Raw genomic sequence first — 24,756 nt, 5'->3', positions numbered from 1 at the left:
GTTTTAAAGCTACTCGATGTCATTGCAAATCGCCTCAGAGCGTTGTCTGTGGGCTGTATTTAAGGCGATTTCATATTCTTTTTTTTCAGGATCTATGAAAAGCGCCTGTTTAAACAAGAGCACGGTGGCCTGCCTGGCCTGTATGTGCCAGGGTCAGTGTCAGCAGCCTCTTTGAAACGGCATGGCACAGCCACGGGAGCAGACGTCCGCTTAAACACCTATGGATGTTGTGCCTTCAGATAAAGGATTTTCCCCCCTGGCTTCTCACGGCTGATGTTCCAGGGACACAAATGCGACAGTCCTCCCCGCGTGCCACGAAACAATTCAACTCTCCTCACATTCCCCGTATAGACCCAGTTATATAAATTATCTGTCTCCAGCCATTTGTGCAGATGCTAATTGCATCGCTGCCTGCCGAAAAAAGAAAGCTGACATCGAAGGGTCAGCTAAATGGCAGGCATGCTTGTCTAAACGTTTTGTCCTCTGAACATGAAACCCAACACATCAGCACAATGTTTCAAAATGCGAATCAGATGCTGCTTTCAGGAGCTGAATCCTCGCGCCCGGGTGAAACGCTGCTGCTCCTAGCACGGGCAAAGACGCTGCCTTCAGAAACCAAGGGAGAGCAGTGCACCTCGCATGCCTTTTTTTGTTTGTTTGTTTCTGAGACCATCCATCCATTTCTCCTCCAGCTCGAAATAACATTGGCCTGTTTCAATCCAGAACGCAGTCCAACCCCCAAAAAGGACTGATTAACATCCAAGTGCTTTGAAGAAAATAAAGTCATTTATTGTCAAAGCATCCAACATACCCAGATAAACTATAAAGTTTAATAAATCTTTTCAAGGGGGGAGAAAAAAGAAAAGAAATGAAAGAAACACGTAACTATTCAGACTTCATTTCACTGGCACAAAATTACACTTTGTATTAAAAGGAAATACATATTTACAGAATCGGTGACATTCTGCACTGAAGTCCATAATCATTTCATGATACATGCACTTCCCTCTTGGAAATTCAAATGGATTCAAGTCCTTTGTTTTTTGTGTTTTTGTCTTTTTTTGCTTTTTGTTTTGTTTTTTGGGGGGGGTTTTTTGGAAAGAACACAAACTGTCATCAATTAATGCAGAGAGCATTGCATCCTCCTTCAGTCTTTTTTACTTTATATCTAAAATAAAAATTTACCCTTACATATAATTATTATTACATCTAAACCATAAGTGCTTAATAATTTAAGTAGAAACGTATGACAAATGCATCAATATGCTGCAATATATGACATTTTTTAAAATGTATTTTTTTAATCATTTACTTTTTTCTCTTTTTATTTTCCTTTTATTTTTATTTATTTATTCATTTTTTGGAAAGTGAAAATGCGTGCATCGAAACATAAAAGAAAGGAAAAGGAGGGGAGGGGAGAATAAATCCTGCCCCTCTCAGTCTGGTGTCTCGCCAGTGAAATGTATGCAAGGGACTGAACTTTCCAAAGTGAGGAGAGGTTTTTCTATTTCTTTCTTTTTGGGGGTGGGGCGGAGATGCTTCAACGTGTGCCCAATTTGAGAAGCCTCAGCACGAGCCCAGACTCGCAGAGGCGCTGCCTGGACAGCAGGCCAGCCCGCAGCGCCGGCGTGGCTCAGGGGCCGGACCCTGAGCGGGTGTAAAGTGTCCTAGTTCCACCTGAGAGCGAGTGATGCCGGAGAGAGGGGGAGAGCGGGGGATCCGCACCCAGGCGTCCCACATCGGCCGCACCCAAGCAGCAGCAGCAGTGAGGCATCGCCAAAAATCAGCTTGAGGGGACTGAGGCTCCTGGTGTAGGGGGAAAAGAAATCAGCCTAGCGAGTGATGCCTGGGGAGAGGAGGAGGGGCAGCTTTAGCCACCGGCTGCGATGCACCGCGTGTGTGCGCGGAGGGCGGGGGGAGTTATGTGTGGGTGTATGTGGATGCATTGGGGTGGTGTGTGTTGGGGGGGTGTCTGTGTATGGGGGTGTGGGTGGGTGGATGTGTGTATGAGTAGCTGTTTGTGTAGATGCATTGGGGTGGTGTGGGTGGGTGGGTGGATGTGTGTGTTAGTGGGCGTGTGCGTGTAGATAGGTGCGTGGGTCTGTATGTGTGGGTGTGGACGTGTGTATGGGGTGGATGAGTGTGTGAATGGGGGTGGGTATATGGATGAATGGGGTGGTGTGTGTAGGTAGGTGGGTATGGGGAGGTACGTGTATGGGTCCCTGGGGAGTATTTGTGGGTGTGAATGTGTGTGCGTGGGTGGGTGTATGTGGGAGTATATGTATGTGGATGCATTGGGGTGGTGTGAGTGTTGGTGGGTGGGTCTGATGGGTGGGTGGCTGCATGGGTGGAGGTGGGCGTGTGGAGGTGTAGGTGGGTGGGTCTGTGTGTATGGGTGTGGAGTGAGTATTTGTGAGTGTGAATGTGTGTGTGTGGATGATTGGGGTAGTGTGTATGTAGCTGGGTGAGTCTGCATGTGTGGGGGTGTGTATGGCTGGGTGGGGGTGGACGTGTGCGTGTGGGTCGGTGCGGTGGGTGCGGCTGGGGATGCATTGCGGGTGTTGTGTGTGGGGGGGGTTGTATGAGTGCGGCAGGCGGGCATTGTGGGTGTGGGTGTTCGTGTGGGGGGGAGAGTATGTGGGTACCTGGGTGTGTGCGCGCGGGTGGGCCTGTGTGTGTGTGGCTGCGCGTGTGCACGGGCGTGCGGGGGCTCAGTTGTGCGAGGTCATGTGGCGGGAGAGGTGGTGGCGCTCGCGGAAGGACTCGTTGCAGATGGGGCACTTGAGCTTCTCCTCGCGGCGGCGCTTGACGAGCGGCTCGAGCGCGTACTCCTTCTTGTGGTGCGAGCGCATGTGGTAGACCAGGTCGGACGTCATGCGGAACGAGGCGTTGCACTTGGCGCACCAGTTCTGCGCCGGCAGGCACAGCGACGTGAAGGAGGGCGGCAGCAGCGTGAGCGCCGACGGCAGCTGCAGCTGCAGGGGCCCGGCCGCCGCCGCCGAGCCCTTAGGCCAGAAGGCGGTGGCGTAGAGGAAGGGGCTCTGCTTGCCCAGCCCGCCGCCCCCTCCCCCGACGGCGGCGGCGGCTGCGGCTGCGGCGGCGGCGGCGGCGGCGGCGGCCCCGTTGATCTCACCGGCGCCCTGCAGCTTGACGCCCAGCGGGTCGGCGGCGGGGTAGAGCCGCGCTGCGCCGCCCGCCGCGCCCCCGCCCGCGCCGCCGGGCTCCTGCGCCGGGTGGCAGGGCTCGCCCAGCTTGGGCGGCAGCGGCAGGGGCGCGAAGGAGCGCGCGGGCTGCGAGAAGGCGCTCTTGCGCTCCTCGCCCAGCAGCGTGCTGAAGGCGCTGCCGCCACCGCCGTCCAGGCGCAGGCGGGCGCCGCCGGGCGGGGAGCCGCGCTCCTTGTCGTCGGCCGGCCGGTCGGGGCTGCGCGCCGCCTTCTTCACCACCTCCACGAAGGCGCTGCGCTTGGCCTCGGCCGGCTCCGGGCTGGGCGGCGCGAAGAGGCGGCCGCCGTCGTCCAGGCTGCAGTAGGGCCCGCGGTAGGGCGGCGGCGGCTGCTGCGGCGTGCACGCCAGCTCCTCCGCGGGCGGCGAGGGCAGGCGCTCCTCCGCCAGCTTCCGTTTGGCCTTGCCCGGGGCCGCCGCGCCGCCGCCCGGGGAGTTCTCCAGGTCCCGCGCCAGGTTGTGGAAGTCCGTGGAGGGCTTCCCGCCGCCGCCGTCCTGCGGGCCCGAGTAGTGCGCGCCCAGCGGCTTGCCGTACTTGGGCGCCTCCGCCTCCTTGTCCTTGCGGCCCGCGTCGGGCCCGCCGTCGAGGCCGGCCGGGCGCTTGGCGCAGCGAAACCGCACGTGCGCAGCGAACGGGAACTCGAACTGGAAGCGCTGGCCGCACTCCGCGCAGCTGTACGGCGTCGAGCCTGCAGCACGGGCACACGGCACGGCCGCCGCGTTAGCACCGCCAGCGCCCGCCCCGCCCCGCCCCGCCCGGCCCTCCAGGACCCCCCTCCCAGGTCTTTTGAAAGTAATATACACGCTTTCCTTCTCTCCCTGTCCTTCTTTTTTCTTTCTTGCTTGCTTCATTCTTTCCAGCTTTGCTCCCTCTCTTTCTCCTTCTTCCCTCCCTTATTTGCTTCATTCCTTCCTTCCTGCTTTGTTTCCTCTCTTTCTCCCTTTCTTCCTTATCTATCTATCTATCTATCTATCTATCTATCTATCTATCTATCTATCTATCTATCTATCTATCTATCCCCCTTGCCCCAGCCCTGCAGTTTGCGGCTCCGACCACCCTGTTTGGGCTGCTTTGTGCCCTTTCTTGTTTAGGAACCCGTGGAGTGGAAACTTAACAGATTGTAGCCCCTAATCTAATCGTGTTCGTCCAATATGTTCCAGAATAGGGAAGGCTGTGGGCTGCGTAATGAACATTTAGTCAAGCTAATTTGCCCACTCGAGCCCTCGCCTCGCCTCTCCGGCTGTGTTACCTCTTCCCCGAGTGAATCACAAACGCACATAACTTCAGAGACCCCCGCCCCCGCCGCCCCCCAGAGAGAAGATCCCCGGCGTCCGAGGCGACGCGGCCGGCGCCTACCGTTCATCTTGCTGTGCCTGGCGGTGCTGAGCAGCAGCAGCTCCGTCAGCTCCTTCCCGTACCACACTAGTAACTCCTCGTCTTTGGCAATCCTCCGCAGGGAGCGGTAAAACAACTGTCCATTTTTGATGTAGGCTTCCAGGTTCTGCTCCTCCTTGTCGCGGGCCGACTGCACCAGCCGGAGCCACATGAGCCCTTCCGAGGAGCCGTTCGCCGCCGAAGTGTCCACCTGCGGCAGAGCCAGGCGGCCGTGAGCGCGGAGCCGGGGCCCTGGGCCCACCGCCCGGCCTGGAGGCGCTGGGCCCGGCTACGTCACTGTCAGCCTCCCTCCTCGCAGGGAAACACCGCCTGTGCTTGGTGTGACACACACACACGTGTTTCTACACCCCTTGGTGCCTACACGCACACACACGCACACGTGTTTCTAAGTTCTCCGGTGCCTGCACGCATAGACACATGCACATACGCACGTTTCTAAGCTCCACGGTGCCGACACACACACACACAGCCCTCCCCAGTGCCTTTGGATGAGCATGTACAATAACCAGGTCAGCTCCAGATTCTGGAAAGAAGAAAACGCCATCTAGGATGCCCCAGGGAACTTTTCCTCCCGCCTGGAATCCCAATGTAGGAAGTTTTGCCCAAAGACCAAGGTCTGGGTAAATCCGTTCACGTATTTAAAACAAAACACAGCCATTTGCTCATCTTTCTGTACTGCTCCTAGTCTAGAAATGTAGGCTGATCTGATGCATCACGTCTGTATAAGACAGGACGTAGAAACCAGACCTAGCAGCAGCGCTGCCTGGGGTGCTGGCAGTAGCACCTGCAAACATTGGCAACTGTGAAGTGGATGGCGGTGGGGGGGGGCATCAGAGGTATTTAATGCACGTGCTGTCATTCAGTGATGCCCGAGTTGAATCCCACAGCATGGCCAGTCCCTCCAGGAGCTGGCAGCGTGGAGAAAAGCGAACAGGATCCGGCCCGATGCGGGTCAAACACGGAGAAGCTTTGCGGCCGTGGTGGTTGTAGGCGTAGGGATGGCCGTGATTTCACCCTTCCCCACCCCTGCCACAGAAAGCATCCCGCTCGCAGCTGCTCCTCTGCCCGGAGCCCGGCGGGGGCATCCCGGGGCACGTGGAGACAGCCGGGACAGACAGAGGCGCAGGCAGCCCCGCTTACCCGGAATATGTACGGCACCGTCCTCTTGTCTGTGGACTTGAGCGCGATGAACGCGATGCTGTCGTACAGGGAAGTGTGGCTCAGCACGCAGGGACCGAAGATGGCATTTTCCGGGATGTCGCAGGTGGTGTAGACGCTGGTGAATATGTCAGTCAAGCACTGCTGGACCGTCTTGGCATCCCCGTCCCAGATGCCCCGCGCCACCGCGGCGTCCTCCATCCCTGCGGGCCGAGAGAGCCGCCTTTATCTTACCCAGCTTGGCCCCCTGTTTGAAGGGGTCTGGAGGGTGGGATACACCCCCCTCTCTCTGCCTTTTACCGCACCCCAATCCTCCCAAATGGAAAGAACTTGGGAGCTGCCGGGCAGCTCGCTGCCACTCTCCCGAGGGAGCTGGCGTGCAAATCCATCGGGGAAGGATTGAGATGGAGACGCTTGGGGGTCTATTGAAGAGTCCCTGCTACCAGAAAGCCAGAGGTGGAGGTTTCTGTGCATGCAGGAGGAGGAGAATGAGGAGGGGGGGGGGATCAGCCTATGGATCCAGGAACAACTTGAAAGGAGTTACTTACACACACACACATACACACACACACACACACACACACACACGAGGCCCATGCTATCCACGATACTCCAGAGCAAAGAGGGCTGGATTCCTCCCCCCCCCTTCCCCTTCCCTCCTTCTAAAGAGAGGGCCGGGGCTCAGTGTGACAGAAGAGCATGGCGAATGGATTTCAAGTGGACTGTCAATGTCACTGATTTCATGTCAGCTAACCTTTAGCTCCCGTCTACAAGAGGGAACGTATGTCTGCTCATTACCATAATCCACCCCTTTCCCTCCGAGACTTTAATTAAAAGCAGCAAGCAGAGGTAATTATTTTTTACCTCGACACGCTCGTTTATGGATGAGGGTGAATCCCAGTTACCTTGTTAAACAAGGGGAGAGAGATTCAGTCAAATGTGACTTGCCAAGTGTGCAGGTAGTGGACGCGCAGGGGAAAAAGTGTCCCCCCCGCCCTCCCCCGCCTAGGCATGCCGTTTGTGGCAGGAGTTGTGGGGATGCTGTCTTGCCCCGGCCTGACATTTCTCCTGAAAATCCTGCCTCGCTTCTGTTGGGAGGGCTCTCTCTCCCCCTTTCAAGCTTTCAATCAGGCTCTTCCAAGAAAGCCTGCTGACCCTGCTGCCTGGAAAGCCAGCAAAGGCAACAGAGCGAGAGAATTTTTCCCTCATTTAAAATCAGATGCATTTATTCTCTTCCTTTTCTTTCCTTTAAGTGGCATTTAGTTTATTATTTGATTTTAAAAAAACCCATGGGTAGATGGATTACACACAACCCTACCGATGGGTCCCCCTCCTTTACCACTCCTTTATGCCACCGTGAGTTCGCAGTCACCCATCTCCTCCCCAGCCAGCGCTGAAAGGAGCAGGAAGGAGAGATTCTTCCTGAGCATTGAAAACGGGTGACAGGAGAAGAATATTATTACTAGGACTTATTTGTCCTCCTGGCATGGATGAGCAGGGCGATCCTGCAACTTGTCTTTTTTTTTTTTTAATCACCCTGTGCCTCGCAAAGTTTCCTCTTCAGAGGGGTGGATTTTTGTGCGAGGAAAATGAGAGCCTCCAGCAAGTGACTTGCTGAGTAGGAAAAAACACTTTTTTTAGAGTGTGTGTCTGTGGGGGGAGAAACCCTGGAGAATATAGAATTCTTCCCCCGCCCCCCGCCCCATATGCATCTTTCTCCCTCGCCTTTCATTTCCCAGTGGTATCCCCCAGCCCTTCCAGTCTGAGTTAATGTCTTCTCTTTAAAGAAGTCCCTTCCCCACAAGCTCCTCATTGTGCTGGAGGTCGCAGCGGCACATCGGGCATCAGCGGGAACGCGGTCATTAAAATGCAATCCCAGGCAACAATGCTGGGAAGGGGCTCCTCCGCGCGCCGCGCTGCCCGCAACAATGACACCACGGCGGCCGCCCGGCTCAGCCCAGCCCGGCCTGGCCCTGCCCGGCTCTCCCGAGGCATTGTCCGCGCCCGATCCGAGCCGCCAGCCCCTCCTCTCCATCCCTCTTGTTTTAGATGCTCTCCTTAGACTCCTTTGTATGGATCTGGTTGCATCTTCCTTGTTTTAGCTAAGGAGGGAGAGAGGAAAAGACCCCCTCCGCCCCCCAGCCCCTTCATGCAAATGTACTCACCAGGAAGGAGGGCAGAAAATAATCCGAAACGCGAGGGAGGCAGAAAGTGGCTAAGGATGAGCGGCTCGCCTTGCCCCCCCCTCCCCCCGCCTGGATCAGTGTATTTCCATGGCAGGATCGTGCTGCTGTCCTGCGCGCGGAGGGATGGAGGGAGCGAGGCAGAGGAAGGGAGAGGGGGAGCGCCGGGGAGAGCGCGGGAGCAGGACTTGTACAGATGGACCCGATGCAGTGACTGCCTGGCACACAGACACACACTTTTTGTTTGCTGCACATAATCTGCCCAATGACGCGTGACAGCCCACGTCCCCTCCCTTTAACTCTTTCCTGGGCTTGCAGCTCCCTGCCTTCTCCCCGCCACCTGCAGGGGCTGCCCCACCACCCGCCGCCCGCCCGCGCCCGCCCCGACCTGGGGGCTGCCCCTGCCCCTGCCCGCTCCCACGGGGCCGCGGCCCTGAGCCTCAGCTCGCTTCAGCATCTTCTCCCATGCCTTGATGTTCTAAGATCTGATTCTACCTCCTTTTCTTTTTTATTTTACATTTCATTTTTTATTTTATCTTATTCTTGTTTGATTTTTCTTTGAATTCAATTTCTATATTTATTTAATTTGAATTTTTCTTCCCATTTAAATTTTTATTTTATGTGATTGGATTTTTCTCTTTATTTAATTTGTATTTGATTTTTTCTTTTCATATCAATTTTTACTTTTATGTGATTTGCTTTTTCTCTGAATTTCATTTCATTGGGAGTTGAGCTTTTCTTTTAATTTCGTCTTTTAATTTTTATTTGATTTGATTTTTTCTTTTAATTTAATTTTCATATTATTAGGTTTTCCCTTTTAATTTCCTTTTTAAATTTTTATTTGATTAGCTTCTTTCTTTTAATTTCATTCTTTAATTTCTGTTTGCTTTGATTCTTTTAATTCCATTTTTATTTTTATACGATTTTTTCTTTTAATTTCGGGTTTGATTTTTTAATTCATTTTATTTAGTATTTTTCTATTAATTTCATTTTTTATGTTGACTGGATTTGATTGAAATCGTATTTGAGTTCATTTTCTTCTTCTTCTATTGTCTTATTTGAGTTTTCCTTTATTCTCATTTCATTTCACTTCATTTCATTCTTTTATTCTTTTTTATTTCATTTTCTCTTTTATTTCCTTTGTTTTTCATTTGATGTTATTTCTTGTATTATATGTTGTCCCCTCCTCCTCCCTCCCCTTTAGGATTATTGTCATTAATTGGAGGTGGGGGGGTCACAGCAAAAAAAAGGCGGTGTGGCCCAGGGGCCCCAGCGGGCGGGGGACACCACACTGCAAGGCTGACCTGCCAGCGCCAGGGAGTGCTTCAAAAACCCAAATCCTGGCTATTTGCTTGAATCCAGTAGTGGTGAGAAGAGCTGCCACCCAGCTTGCAGCCCGCAGCTGGGCACGAGGCGGCTGGGAAGCTGTCCCTGGGCCGGGAGCCGCGGCTGAAGGGCTTCTGGGACCTTTCTCTGGCAGTGCTGAGAGGCACGGGAGCTGGGCCCGGGCCAGGAGCCCACGTGTGCAGCCCGCTCCGGGCCGGCCTCCTCGCTGGCGCCCTGCCCCGTGCTGCAGCCCGCGCCAGCGCCGCCCGGGAAGCGCCTCCGCCTCCTGCCTAGCGCCGCAGCCCCCCTCCCGCCGCACCGCCGGGGCTCCCGGGGGAGGTCGCATGCCCTGCAGCCACGGGACCGAGGCTCCCTGCACGGCCAGGCCGAGCCCGGACCTGCTCGCCAGGCCTAGCCGGGGTCTTCCCAGGTCACGGGCAAGGCTGGTTTGTCCTACACACATATATAGGTATATAGACACGGATCTATAAATATAAGGATAGGTACATCTCTGCATATGCGCCTATCACACACACAGCTATGGATATATAGACATGGATCTATAGATATATGTATCTATATCTCTGCATATGCACCTACCCAAAACCCCTACAAGCCCTCTTTGCTCACCCCCAGGTATACGGTTTAGGTGACGCGCACTGAAAGTAGTGGTAAGAAAGACATGTATTGAGCACCCCCGCCCCTTGGCCAAGGCCAGCTGGGCCCTCCAGTGCCGGCGCCACCCCGCTGGGGCAGGGGCGGGGGAAGGGGCACTCCCAGCGCCTCTGAAGCTGCAGCCTGTGGTCCGGGAGCAAAGGGGGGAGCTGCGCACCCACGGGTGCGGAGGGGGGCAGCACTCACCCGAGAGCAGCCTGGTTCTGATCGGACAGCGCCCGCTCCGCGCCGCTGCAGCCGCCGGAGGTGGAAGCCCCTGGGGGAGAGGCAGAGACAGAGACAGAGACAGAGACGGAGATCAAACAGCTGGAAAGGGGAGGGCTATGCCCCCCTCCCCGCCTTCCCCCTGGCGATGCCCGAACCCTCCCACCCCCGCAACCCACCCTGGGCACGACAAGCCCCTGCCTTGCCTCACCTCGGGGTGCCCGGCCGGGCAAGCTTCCTAGTACCCTGAGCCGTCCTCCCCCAGGGACCCCGGGAGAGCCCAGCCGAGGCAGCGAGAAGGCACAAGGAGTCTTGCACAAGGAGAGTGGGTTCTGCCCGTGCCAGCAGGCGCTGGGGAAGGGCCCGGCTGGGACCGAGCAGCAGCAAGAGGAAGGAGCCCCCGGAGCCTCGGGCTGCTTGGAAAGGGCCTCCTGGGGCTGCAGTTTGAGGCCAGGGGAGATCTTGGCCCTCACTGCCAAGGTCACACCTTGCCGAACCCCTGCACGCACTAGGAAAGCCACCCCACCAGTCTCCAAACCTTCTTCAAAATAGTTCCCAAGAAGTTTGGCACATGTGGGCTAAAAGAAACTCTGTGTGTGGGGGGGGGGGAGGGGGGGGTTCTTTTTCTTCTCTTGCTTGTATCCAGTTTAGCCCAGGGTCTGGGGGGTTTTCCCTTCTTCACCTCCCCCCAGCCACTCAAACAGCCCAGGGGAGCTAAAAACTAGACACACAGCGGTTGTTGCCCTAGTGGAGCCTGCAGTCAGGGACTCGGAAGGTCTGCTTTCAGATTCACTTATCCTCCCCATAATTATGATGTTCTTTGCATTAGGATTAAAGGCTGCCTTATAATATGCTCTCACTGTTTATCTTATTAATTCAACAAAACCCACCGTCTCCTAAATAAGGGACTGACATCACATTAAAAATATGGGAGTCTGTAAAATTTAGACATTAATTCCTGCCTCAGATACCACCCCCCAACTCCAACCTTCCTGGTTTTAAATGATGCAGGACTTGCTTTGTGATATAAATTGTCCAAACGACAGTCATTAAAGTGGTGGGGGGGATCTACACGCTATTTTTATTCGCAAGAATTTGAAGGGACAGCACGGTACATAAACTAGTGGAAATTGCTTCGGCTTTATATCAGTTGCCGAAATTTCCTCACATTGAAAAAAAAGCACTGTTAAGACATTTATGGGCACTTATTCAGCATCCGAAGCTCCCATCAGAGTGAACCCCATTCAACAGAATCATCCAAGTCTCTCAAAGTAGTACTTTGATGCACATAAACTGATTTTTTAAAGACATGAAAAAATAAGGAGAAAAGCTCAGAGAAAAGCAACCAACTTCCAGGCTTTAAAAAGTCGAATGCCTTCGCTGCAGTACCCTATTGGGTTTTAATCCAGGGGATAAAAACAAGGAAGGTGCAATATCCACTGCTCGAAGAGAGACTTGATGTTCCTGGACTAAAGGGGCAGACGCTACAAGATTTCTGGGAGAAAAGGGGTGTTTCTGCATTGAAGGGGCCGATCCTGCTCCAAAACTGAAGTCAGTGGTAAAACTCTCAAGGAGTAGAATCGGGCCCAAATCCAGAACCGGGAGAAATGTGCTCATCTATGATAATATTCGCGATGAAATTCCCACTGCACGAGCTGTCAAAGGACATTGCCCAGCCATTTCTCTGGAGCTCAGCAGGTGAGTTTCCACCCAGGCAAGCCTCGGAAGCGATCCTGTATGCCTTATTCTAGCAAACTTCCCACAGGAGGAATTGGTCTAAGATAGTTAAGAGCCAGTAAAATAAAATGAAACAAGACTCTAAAGTAACATGCTAGAAGGTACCCTTAATTTGTAATAATCCTATGTCTTAAAATATAAAAAAAAACACAGAAGGAAAGAATAAATTACTGAAAATGGAACATTTATGGGGGGGAGGGGGAATAGCCTTTTTAATCTGAGTCCCTTAAACTCCGTTTATTTTAACCTTAGCAACAAACGCCAAAGGGATGTTTTCTGAAAAGCTTACGAGCTCCACAAAACAAAAATACAATTTTTAATTTCCAGGGATTAACTTGATTTTCTTATGAAAGGGACAGAAAATGATCAATGCTAATTTATCGTAAAGGGGAGAAAGAGGGCGAATGAGACTGTGCCTAGTAGGATAGGTCTTACTTACTTTACTCACAAGAGTAATCTTAGGGGAAAAATAGAGGAGCATTTCCTATAAATTCATGAAGTAAGAAGAGTATTCTCAGAACACCGTGATGGAAATTATGATGTGGCTTAGGTGACAAATTAAAAAAAAAAGTATCTGTAATGACAAGGACCGCAGAAGATAATCTTGATTAAAAGAAAGTTGACTAAAGAATCTCCCATATACACGGCGATATAGAAAATATGGAGAGGCGACATTTAAATAACCCGTTGGTTTTGCTGGGAACTGTCTTGGAGTATTATTCTGTTTCCTCTGAGCAACACGAAGAACAATCCGGTTACAGTCCAGCTGTGCTCGGATTAGGTAACTGGTGGTACTAAGTACGGCTCTTGACACTAAAGGAGACATCAAATAGTGGGCAATTGACTCTGCCACAGAAACAGAGAGACTGGCCATGGTTTTACTTCCAGTCTGCTGCAGGGTGGGATGCTCTGTAAGGCCTAAAACTGAACTAGGCAGCTGGAACAAGTTACATCAAGAGGGTCTGGCTGGAGTTCAGTTATAAAACTGCTCTCATTACTTTTAATACACGTCAACTAGACCGTATGTATACATGGGGGTGTGCAAAGAAGGCTTATATGGGTTATAAAGCCCATATAAAGGTATGCAGATATATACATATATTTATATATCTATGTCTATATATCTATATCTGTGTGCATATGTGTGTGTAGGACAAACACGTGCATACACATACATGTATATGCACACATACATTGACATACACATTTATATATACACATATGTGTGTGTGCACTATAAATGTATCAGGGATGTAGTTGACCACTATGATCCATATATGCATATAGGCATTATGTGTATATAAACGTATGTCCGTATACATATGAGCATGTGTGTGTATAGGGCAATACACAAACACACATATAAACGCACCCATTTATACACACATAATGCCTGTATGGATCATAGTGATCACCTACCGTCGGGTAGTTTGGTGCGTTTCACAAACATCTGTCGAGGCAGCACTCACTCGCAAAGGTTCATTTGATATTGCAGACTCAATAGCAGTAGTAGATTATTTTTTGCAGTTAGGGAGTTAGGAGAGAATCACTTAGTAAAGGCCATCAGAGTATCATGCGGAAAAGCAACCTCCTTGTAACTAATTGTGAGGCAACTACAGGGCAGGTGCCCACCTCCCAAACGCACTGCGGGTTTCAGGCGCGTCTTCACTGCAGCACAGCACCAGCCCGGAAGGCAAGAACAGCGGCTTTGTCTCCTGTGTTCAGGTGAAGCTCTATGCTTATCAGGAGAGCCACGGTTTTGGGAGGAATACAATTAAACGAGCGCTTCATCAAGGAGATTTCTGGACTGATATAGTACTCCCAAGGTGGTGTGGAGCAGGGAGGACTATTTGCAAAGAGCTCTGTGCTCTGGTTTGTAGAGGATACCGCCCACCCCCTCCCTTCTTGGAAAGAGGTAAAAACCTTCCTTGCAGCTAATGCTGGTCGGTCTCCCTGATTCCTGCAAGAGACAGCGGGCTGTGCAGAGATGGGTTAGGAACAAGGCAGCTGATCGCGTGGAGCTGTTCCTTGTATTGAGCCCCTTGCTCTGCTGTCTAGATTTCTACATGTCCTGTAAAGGGAAAGTAAATCCTGGGGGCGGAGGGGAGGTATTCTAGAGGAGACAGAGGGAGCGATTCTGAACGACTGATGTGTAGCCTTACTCCTGAAAGAAACTACCGTGCTTCCGTGCCTTAGCCGAGGAGGTTTGTTCTTGTGGCTTCCGTGCCACCGTGCTACAGTGCCAGCAAAGCTTACTTCTGTAAGTAAGCCTAAAGGATCAGGTCCCCAAGTTCTGTGCCTAATGCCTTTCGGCCTCAGCAGGAATGCCCAGGATACCCCGGATCTCATGCTCAGGACAAGTTCAGAGCTCAGCTGCAGTCAAAGCTCTCGGAAACCTTTTCTTGAAATGGCCTGTTGTAGGGCGAGGCTGTATTTGGGTCTAAAAGCCTGGGAGCTCTTGCAATTGTGTGTCTGAATGAAGTATCTGAATAATAATATACATGCGGCCCCGCTCATTTGTTAGATGTCAGGCTTTTATACTCCCCGTCCTGGAAAGTAAGCTGTGGAAGCTTACACTGCTAAATCCGATGCGCTGCTTAAGTGATACAGTGCTTTGCTGTATGAACTGGAGCGATAATAATTAATACATAATAACTTCCTAAGGCTGAATCTGCCACTGTCCAATCCCCACTTTGACACTCCGCAGTCGAGAGCCCCCTGCCTTCACCCCAGCTGACATTGCAGAGAAAAGTTTCCCTTCTGCAGGCAGCCTGGGAACTGGAGAATAAAAGTTGTGTTGGGGTCCAGCAGCGGACACCCGCTTGGTGTGGAAGGAGCTGTGACTGTTTGGGGAGGTGACTGGGTGCCTGAGCCCAGCTGGGAATAAAAGGTTGTCACAGAGGGCAAAAAAAGAGTTAGTGGTACCTTGACGAGCCTCAAAAACGCCAGCGGTCAAGATTTGGGAAGCCACAAGAACAAACCTCCTTGGCTAAGGCTCAGAGGAGGGAGAAGTCAGGACACCCTACATGTGCATATTCTTTAGATGGCAGGAAATTGGCTCAAGTGCTGCTGTTGTAGCTGCTAGTGGACATCTCTCTGGTCCCCAGGTGTGTTTGGGGTGGGTGGTGGGGTGACAGCCAGGAGTGGGTATTCCCAAGGTGGTCACTGAGGGTTTGCTTAGCCTGGTGTGTGGATCTGGTTTAGCTCGAGAATAAGCAAGCACCAGTCTAGCTTTAGCAGTGCCGTTTCACGGAGGAAGAGAACAGCAGTGTAGCCAGTTTCCTGGACACACGAGTCAAAGAAAACCAGTCTGCCGGGGAAGCGGCTCCTCCAGCTGCCGTCGCTGTGGCTGCCGTAGCTGCTTAACCCAGGCTAGGATCAAGCACCAGCACTTCGGGAATAAATGTGTGCCAATCTGGGACATGTGTTGGAGGGGGAGGGGGATCTCAGATACTTCGTAGGTGGGTTAGAAGCCAGTAAAATCTCCATATTTCATATGGCATATATACATAAACACCTCCCTTCTTGATTTTAGCGTGTGTTATTTTACTTAGAAGATGGGACAAAGGGTCTGCGGACAGCTATATGGAGGAATCAGAGAATCATAAAGTGAGTCTCACAGGGCCAGTTCAACTAGCCCCTCGAGGGAGTGATTCTGTCTGTTGGCAGGGGGAGGCGGGGGGTGGAGATGGGAACCCATTCTCTACCAAAATAAGCAGTCCCAATCTAGAGCATCAGCGATGCAATCACATGCTCTTGTCACACCCGGAGAAATCAACACCCTGCTGGAAAGCAGCAGTGCCCGTCTGAACCAGCCCTGACACGTTCAGGTTTTTATGGCATTTTGCTTAGTCCCTAATCAGGTAGCTGCACTGGTGTTCTTTGCTGCTGTTTGAATCCTGCTTAATTATCTCAAAGCCCTCATGGATCGACTGGAGCTTGGGAGGAAGCAAGGGAGAGTCCAGAAGAAACACTGCCCGAATTGTTCTACAGTTATCAAGCAAGACACTTTTCAGCTCCTGGACTGGGCAAGCTGTCCCCTCCCTTTAGTCCCGTTGATTGCTGTGTCCTACCTCTGACATCTCAGTGGTGTTTGAGCAAAGCTCAGTCCTTCCTGGGAATTTTAGTCCACATTGTAAAGAGTTGGAAGGCTGGATCTGGCACTGAAGCTCCACTCCAGGAAACCTGCTTCAAAACAACCCTCAAGCAATGGGCTGTATCCAGGCTACTCTCAATCCCAGCCCTGTGAGGCTTGGGATTGTGCTTCTTTGCCTGATCTTTGACATCCTCTTTTTTTTTTTTTTTTGGAGGGGGGGAGCATTAGTAAGGTATTTAACAATAAATTCAAACGACAACTGGACAATAAAGTGGAACTAAATGGGACTGATTTGCTAACTAATATAGCTAGGAGCAAAAGAGCAGCGACAGGGCACAGGTCTATTGAAACAAGCACATAATTATTATTGGCAAATTGTCATATGCATTAAACTTTAATCAATATCAGACAGTGCCCCAGGATGGGAAATGGAGGGGATGTGTGCACAGCCAGTAAACAGAGACATACACATAAATAGCAGCCACATGTGGATGTAGATGTGGATTAAACATAGACACAGATATGAGTGAACAATATACAGTAATTGAAAGAAAGGCAAAGCATAATGAAGGAGTGTGAGCTTACTGACGGGAGGAAAGCAGAAATAGATAGAAGGAGAAAGAAGGAATTACAAGGCAATTCTCTAGGGCTAACTTTGCTCTCCTAGAGAGGCAGACCTGAGAACTAAGAAGAAATTCTTTCTTTCTTGCTTGCTTGCTTGCTTTCCTCTCTCTGTCTTTGTGGTGTTTGCATACCTAAACATTAACTGCCTTTAAAAATGGCAAATTTAATTAAATAAAAAGTGTTTCCTTAGATGATAAGTTACCATGGGGATGATTATGGTACACAAACTAAACAGCCACATAGAACACTTGTCCTTATTCATGCTATTTTTGCAGGTTAATTGTACCTAGACTTGTAGTGACAGAGATCTCTTCCTTCAGAGAATCATCAGGAATTAAAGCTGGAAGGGATCATTAGAACTCTCTAGTTTGACTTCCTGTGTAATAGTTACCACATAGCAGTACCCATAACCTCTTGCATTTCAAGCTGAGCTACAGTTTATCTTTCAGAACTGGACTAAAGAGGCTTTCCCTGTTCCATCTCTTTCTTGGACAAAGTTAAAAAAATAGGGAACATGAGTCTTGCAACTCAACATCTCTGCTCCAACATGTGGAGGAAGATTCCCTGTGCTGCTTCAATTCTTGAGTCCAGGAAGTGGAGTCTTACTGAGAGATGGTGCCTTCAGGTTTGCTGTTTCACTTTTCAGTGAGGGGAGAATAATGGAGACCTGAAATTCTATTTATTCCTTTGGTCAAACATGCAGCCAGAAATCCTCCCTATACAATTATTATATCTATCTAAACTCTTAAAATAAAAATATTTGAGAAAAGTCACCTCAAAAATCCATCTAAGCCTAAAGAAACAACTTATCCCAGCCACACTACTTCCTTATGTTAGGCCTGATGAAGTATATATTGGCCTTGCAAGCATGGGTGTCTTGTGCCTCTTGAGTCAGTGGTGGGGCGGGGGGCCGGCAGCCGAACCCACTGGCCAGGGCAGAGTCCCCATGGCTGATCTCACTCACTGGAAAAGCAGTTGCACCACTTCCTCTGAAACTTCCATGGCCACTTCTGGAAGCACCGCGGCCACTTTTTCTGGTGGCCCTGCTCCCTGGCCAGGACTCATGGGGGGGGCACTGCCCCCCTGCCCACTGGCTACACAGGGAATGCGGCCTGACAAGGGGTGCACTGGTGCTCTCAGGGGGTGCATGTGCACCCCCGTGCACCCCCAACTCATTGGCCCTGCATGCTAGCTTTCTTGGAACAACATAACAAGGAAGTTCCAGTTCGCAGGCCATGCTGTTGGGTAAAATATGTTCATCTACTATTGTTCAAATCTATTGTTCATGAAAATGTGGTCACCTTTTGGGGCAAAATGGATAGCTGAGGAAAGTATCTCAGTGACAGAGGACAGGGCAGGTGAGGACATAAAATGGAAATTTGGGAGAATAAAAAGGGAGGGAAGTAAGGCCAAAATAGAAAGCATTCCTCTAGCATTTGCTCATAGAAATACATCACTTGGGCCATGAAGGAACATTACAAGCAAGTCCCCAGTATATTAATAAGTACGCACATATACCCAATTATTCAAGTGAAGAATGCATATTAAGAAGTAATATCCAGTGCTTTCATCAGTATTTCACAAAGTGCTTTAAAAGGAGGTCAACATAATTATCCTCATTTATAGATAGGAAAACAGAGGCACAAAAGTCACTACTCATTTACCAGTTCCACAAACCATTATGGACATATTTTAAATAATGTCCTGTGCTTTCTTAGAACTTTCCCCCTTCCCAAGGGACTAGTCCCAAACACACAGCACTAGCCCTTCTCCTCACCTTTTTTACAACCCGCTTCCATGACAAGTCAGGCATTCTCAACCCTGTTGTATTTCCTTTTTCATTAGTAGCCTCTGGTCACTGATATTTACAAAACTTTCCCTGCTTTTCATCTGAAAACAATGCATCTCCAAATCCCATCTGCATAGACTCAGGCTTTCTCCCAGTAATGTCTATAGGCACTTTAGACACTCATGAGAGTTTCTTAAAGCCCTTTCTGGTTCAAATGATTCAGAGAAGAATCCAAACCATGGGCTCTTCTTTGCTAAATCTAAAGCCTCCATCTACCGGTGAAGTGCTTCAGAATCTATGAAAGTTGAGTTTACTAGAGCACTAGAAAAATGTTTAAGAAATGCCTGAAAATACAGTTAAAACATTTTTAAATCATTGTCTTGAACTGAGAAGGGAAAACATGGGAATCTGTCTTTTAGAAGTGATTAAGCACCTGGGCTTTGGTTCCTATAATAGTTAACATTTTTAGTAAGTGTTTGCTTTCTGAAAATTGGCTCCATGTAAGGTATCTCAAATTGAGTGCCAAAAATTAAGATGTCCCAAATCACCCATCTCTTTTGAAAATGTATCCCAAACATTTACTAGGGCAGAGATATCCAGTTTGATATACACAAAATGGTCACCTGTTTGTTACCTGTTTTAGGAATGTTAACTGACAGTGTAATTTTCAGTCTGGGGAATGTCTCCAACACAGTGGCTTATGTAGCATAACAATTGTGGGGGGCACGGAAAGAGAAGAATTGTTAAGGACAACATTTACTACTGCAATTTAAAAAGTAGAATGCATGGATTATTTCAGTGTGCAACATCTACTCCCCCACCCTATCAACAGTAGTCATGCTTAATTATCCGAGTGCACAACTGTGTGTAGCCAGTTCACTGATATAGCTGTACTTTTCAGGAACAGGATTTTTAAAAGCACTGGGCTGCAGCCTAACTCTGTCCCCATTGCAGTTGATAGTAAAATTCCTATTGACTTAAATGGGATCAGAGTGAGGCCAATGCTAAATTCTTTTGAAAGTCTCACACCTGGGTTATCTGCCCCGAAGTCAGGGCAGGTTGGCTGCCACTTCTCCCTGAGCAGAATTTGGTAGCTACACTGCTTCACATGCATTGCAAAGTTTATTGTGATATCATCAGAACCCTTCCCCCACATGGATTTATAGTGGCGTAATTTTCAGGATTACCCATAACACATATGCTAGCCTGTGCAGGAGTCTCTGAGTTCTGAACATATTTTGATCATATGCTATGACAATGAAGCTTGTTTGTTAGCAATTCATTTTTCCTCCCACTGCAGGCTTTAAGACTGAGACAACTTCAGCTGCTTCAGTGACTGAATGTTTATAATGCTGATAGATGTTTGCTAAGCATTGGGAGAAAAAGAAAAAGAAAAAAATACAAAGAAAGAAGGAGAAGATGATGCAGAGGATTCTAGTGCTGGCTTTGCTAGAACAAGTTGACATGGGTTGTGAAGGAGCCTGAAACTTAAAAAGATTTATTTTCTCTAGTCATAAATCTCATCCCGTTGTTCCTCTGAGCAACCAAGCATGATAAAGTCCTTTTCCATAAAGTATTCAGTATTAAAGCCACAAAGCTCACCCAATCAGTAGCCATCTGCTTCTACCATAACTGCTGCTCCAGAAGCAGGGAAAAGCAGCCAGAAGAGAAAGGGCACCACTGTTAGGGCTCCGGGACAAATGAGGAGGCACTGAATAGCATTTGAAACCTTTAGTTTTCCTTGTATATCTGTATCTATAGAGACAGAGAAAGAAAGGAAGCATTATATTGATACAACAATTGTAAAACAAAAAAAGGAAGAGGCATCTAAAGGGCAATATAGCATGCATCAGAGGGCCCTACATAAAAGGGATGCTAACAGATTTATAGAAACCTTTAATTGGTTTTCAATTGAAAGATAAAGAGGTTGAGGGAAAAGTGTGAAGAGTGGCAAAATGTTCTGCATTAGTCTTCTGTGTATGTGAGCAATTTAATGCTGTCACATACTTTTTAACATGATTTTCCCTCCTAAATGGCCCCCTCAGAAAGCTTTCCTTCTTGTTCCTCCAAAATATCCAGACTCCAACAGAACCCCCCACCCTGCTTTAAGTTTCATCAACAGCTGTTTCAAACTAAATTTTAACTATAGAAATTATGTCTCTCATATAATTTCTGTACTATCATGTTACAACATCACTCTTACACTACCATAAGGGGAAAAATAATTAAACATAATTCTGAGGATTCCTCACTGGCCACATGGATTTTGGATATACAAAGGCATGGCATTCCAGCTAACTGATGGCAACTGGATGTTTCAAAATGGGAGAAGATCAATGAATAATTCCCAGCAGTCAGGAAATACATACACATTCAGATTGCCTGTTTTGAAATGCAACCCTAATAGTTTTACTCTGATGCCAACAATTATCTCTGACAATGCTGGTTAACCCCTTCCTGCCCTTGGCAGCTTGCAGCCCAGGAGGCTCCAGGGCCTATTACAGAATTCTGCAATCCTGGACATGAGTTTGTTCCATGGGGTAATTTATTATTTTGGCCCTCCATTATCTTTGTTGGTCCCCTAATTAATAAAATAAAAAGCATATTACGATTATGAGGGGATGGAAGATGGTTTTGAATTTGAGGAAAAAATTATTAATTTAATGACACAGGGTAGAAATCTCAAGTAAGATAAACAGCTCCTGAGGTGGGCAAATGCCAACTTGTTGCCTTGGCCTGGTGATGCTGGGATTCATCTAGTGGTGTCAAGCACCGAATTAGGCCACTACCCTGGGAAGGCTTTGTAAATGATCATGCTCTGTGCCTTATGTTAGAGTCAGAGGCATACCCGTTGCCTACCCCGGGGTAATTATGGACTTAATGATGGAGTTATTTGATTCCATAAGAGAAAATTGTTTGGTTGAAATACACTGCAGATTATGTTAATGGTCTCTCCTCCCTGCAGCCCCTCATCATTTTTATTTTATTTTTTTTTGCATATGTATATTTCCCTAATCAGACTGAAAAGACCATGTCACAACAACAAACCAATGGAGTAGGTCAGCAATGCCATTTACCCATGTAAGGGATTAATAAAGGCAGTGTATAATGCTGCTTTTCAGAATTACTCTCAGGATTAGGGAGACAGATATGGCAGGGGGACATATTTTACATTCGCTCTCCATTTTGATTACTGTTTGCTGGAGGGTGTGTGCATGTGTGCGTGTGCACCCGTGTATACATACCGGTGTGTGTGATTGTGTGCATGTTTGTGTGTGTATGTGTGTATGTGCCTGTGTGTGTGCATGTGTGTGCATACCTGTTTGTGTGTCCCTTGTGTGTACTTGTGTGTGTGCCAAACTGTGTGTGCCTGTGTGTTAGTGTGTATATGTATCTATGTGTATGCATGCCTGTGTATGTGTCTGTGTGCACTTGTTCGTGTGTGTGCTTGTGTGCCTATGTGCATGCCTGTGTGCGTGCATATGCATCTATGTGTGTGTGTGTCTATCTATGTGAATCTGTTTGTATGCTTGTGCGTGCCTATGTGCTTGTGTGTATAGGTGTCTACGTGTGTGCGTGCCGTGTGTGTCTACGTGGGTGCACGACGGGGGGTGTGCGCGTGCTGGGACGTATTAGCTGAACCTGCTTGCCGTGGGCTCTGGCACTTGAGGAGAGGACGATGCCTTGGCGCTCGCGGGAACGAGGGGGAGGAGACTGGTGCAGCGGGTCTGTGGGGGGCTCCCACCAGCGCCGTCACGCGCCGGCTCGGGACCCCCGCAGCCGGGGACGGGGCGGCCGCGGGGGACGCCGCTCGCAGCCGGGCTCCCTCTCCCCTCCGGCCCCGCCCGGGGCGCCCGCTGCTTACCTCGGCCGGCCCCGTGCAGCCGGCCGGCGCGGCGGCGCAGGACCCGCCATCTGGAGCCGCCTCATCCGCGCTGGAGGCGCCGCTGCAGCTGCGGGGGGCCGCGGGGTCGGCTCTGGGCAGCTGCCCGGCCAGGGCTGGGAGCCCTGGCGGGGTGGGAGACCCCCCACGTTATCAGGAGCCGGGGGGCGGCCTCGCTGAGCTGGACGCGGGCTGTGTGTATGGGGGGGAGGGGGAAGCTTGCTTGCACACACACAGATCGCACACCTCGATCACACAGATGACACAGACACACACACATCACACACACAGACCACACGTATACAGATGACACACACAGATCACATACGTCGATCACACAGACCACACACACACGGACCCCCCCTCCCTTCCCCTCCCCCCCGCTCTCTGCCCCGTCCCGTGTACAGCGCCGGCCGGCAGGGCCGGCTCCGCCCGCGCAGCGCTGTTCTTCCTCAGGATACATGTCCCCTTCTTTCCATTGGAGGGCAGAAGAGGAAAGACCAAGTAGGAGAAAAGAAGCTGCCAAAGGGGACGAGTTAGGTTGTGGGCACCTTCCTTGCCGCCGGCGTGGCTTCCAGGTGGGGGGAGAAGAGTGGGGTGGGGGGCCATAGTTTCTCCTCAGAGTAACCCCTTGAATCCATTTTCCTTGCCTGGGTTTTTCTTTCCATCGCTCTGCAAACTTGAGGCACACCTGAAGGACCCGGGAAGCCCCATGCTAACAGGGAAGGGTCTAGGATTTGAAGCATTAGCTGGAGTTGAGATGGGAAGTCCGGGCATATCCCTCCTTCCATTGGCAGGGAAACTGACACCACCTGATTTATTCTCAGATATAAAATATGGGCCTGGGAATGGGAGATAACACTTTTATTACCCTCCATTGCATGAATTTGTTTCTCCTGCAGAAATCTGAGCTAGTTTTAATTTTACATTAAAGGCAAGAGTCATGCCATGCTTTGTTTTTTATTTTTGGATCCCCCCCCACCCAGTAGCACTGGATCCAGCAGAGCTGTATTATGTAAAAGATCTGGCATGCCTGTCAGTGGCACATCTGCTAGGTGTGGATGGTGGGCGTTAGCCAAGGTTTTCTACTAAATGGCATGCCACAGTCCAGGGCATAGTAGGACCCCGGTGCCAATCATTTGTTTGCTGCCAGTCCAAAGGCAAGCCTGATTCAAAAATGGCTTCTTTCCCCACTGGCACCAGAAAGATAGGAAACACTGTGTTTAGATGTTGGAGACAAAAGTTAAGCTGCACATGTGAGGCTGCAAGCAGAATGTAGCAGAAGCGGGATGAAGTTGGTAATGAAACACGAGAGACGTGAAGCTTGTCTGAAACTGGGGAAGGAAAGGGTTAACATCCTTTGTAGCTGCAGTGCACTGGTAGATAAATGACTGCATGCATGTGTGTGGTCCTACATTGACATGTGACCATATGGACCATATAATATTAGTTAAAAAAGTAAAGAAGTCAGTGAGGGCATATAGATGATTAGAGGTTCCCTTACAGTACAGTTCAGAATTGTAACAGGCAGGTACTGTGCCTTCCTTATGGGTTTCAGGATCTGGTGCCCTGATTGCTCACCCCTGCCACATACTAGCATAGTTGTTTCATTTGCGCAACAGTTCTCAGCTTGCTCAACAACAAATTCCTGTGGCTAGGTCTCTCTGTGTGCTGAGTTTCAGATTTCCAAAATGGATTCTTCCTACCTTGACTATTTCAGGCACTCTGTTTTCTTCTTATTTCAGGGCTTGATCTAAAACTCATTGATATGACCAACCAACATGAAGAGGCTTTGAATCAGGCACCTGGCCATCTTAACTATAGACCTTCCTTCCAACTGTGGTAGTTTCAGGGGAGGAAGCAGTGACCTTGGCTTCTGTGTAGAACTTGGAGAGATTTGTTTTTGGGATGGTTCAGATTTTGGAAATAACATCAAAAAAGGGTTTTTCCAGTGAACTTTCCTCCTTGTACTCTGGGAATGCAATGTAAAGGCCAAGTCTAGGAAATGTCTCAAATCTAGAATAGAAAATAAAAGGATGGGACCTTTTGAAGGAGGTGGGAGGCATGCTTGCAACAACTGTGTCCTTGGTACTTGGAAGGGCTTCCCAAACACTTGGAGTTCTTCAGTAAACTAATGAGGATCCATAAGCCCTCACTTCCTCTGCAGCATGTACTTCCATCAGTATGTGGCCTTATGGTATTAGGACTACTCCTGCAGAGTCTGCCCAATCATTTGCTGCCCACATGCAAGTTGAAGACAGTTCTCAAGCACCTTGATAAGGTAAACTTCAAGCAAAACTACATGCCATATTATCAAACCAAACCAAACCTACTGCTACTGTTAGAAATAGAAGAATTGTCCTATTCTATCAGAACAGATCTCCACCTGATCCCATATCCTGTTTCCCATGTCAGCTAGTATTAGATTAGTGGATCTCAACCTTTTTTGATTTGAGGCACCCCT

General features: G+C 49.6%; 1 protein-coding gene across 2 annotated transcripts; it reads right to left on the bottom strand.

Annotated features, from left to right (window-relative positions):
- Positions 1-321: 321 nt before the first annotated feature.
- PRDM8 (PR/SET domain 8) lies at positions 322-22,529 on the bottom strand. Of its 2 annotated transcripts, XM_090036917.1 has the most exons (6): positions 22,275-22,529; positions 20,012-20,164; positions 10,146-10,215; positions 5,758-5,978; positions 4,579-4,807; positions 322-3,910 (listed from the first exon to the last, which is right to left on the bottom strand). In XM_090036917.1, the coding sequence occupies exons 2-6, from the start codon at positions 20,024-20,026 to the stop codon at positions 2,712-2,714; spliced, it is 1,734 nt and encodes a 577-aa protein (XP_089893043.1). In that variant the 5' UTR covers positions 20,027-20,164; positions 22,275-22,529; the 3' UTR covers positions 322-2,711. The 2 variants fall into 2 exon arrangements, with proteins under 2 accessions (XP_089893043.1, XP_089893044.1); XM_090036918.1 differs by lacking the exons at positions 10,146-10,215; positions 20,012-20,164; positions 22,275-22,529 and adding an exon at positions 7,941-8,162.
- Positions 22,530-24,756: the final 2,227 nt, after the last annotated feature.

This window comes from Crocodylus siamensis, chromosome 2 (assembly GCF_052110815.1).
Source record: "Crocodylus siamensis isolate JL-2025a chromosome 2, ASM5211081v1, whole genome shotgun sequence".
NCBI classification, from domain to species: domain Eukaryota; kingdom Metazoa; phylum Chordata; order Crocodylia; family Crocodylidae; genus Crocodylus; species Crocodylus siamensis.
This window is presented reverse-complemented; position numbering and strand designations above follow the sequence as displayed.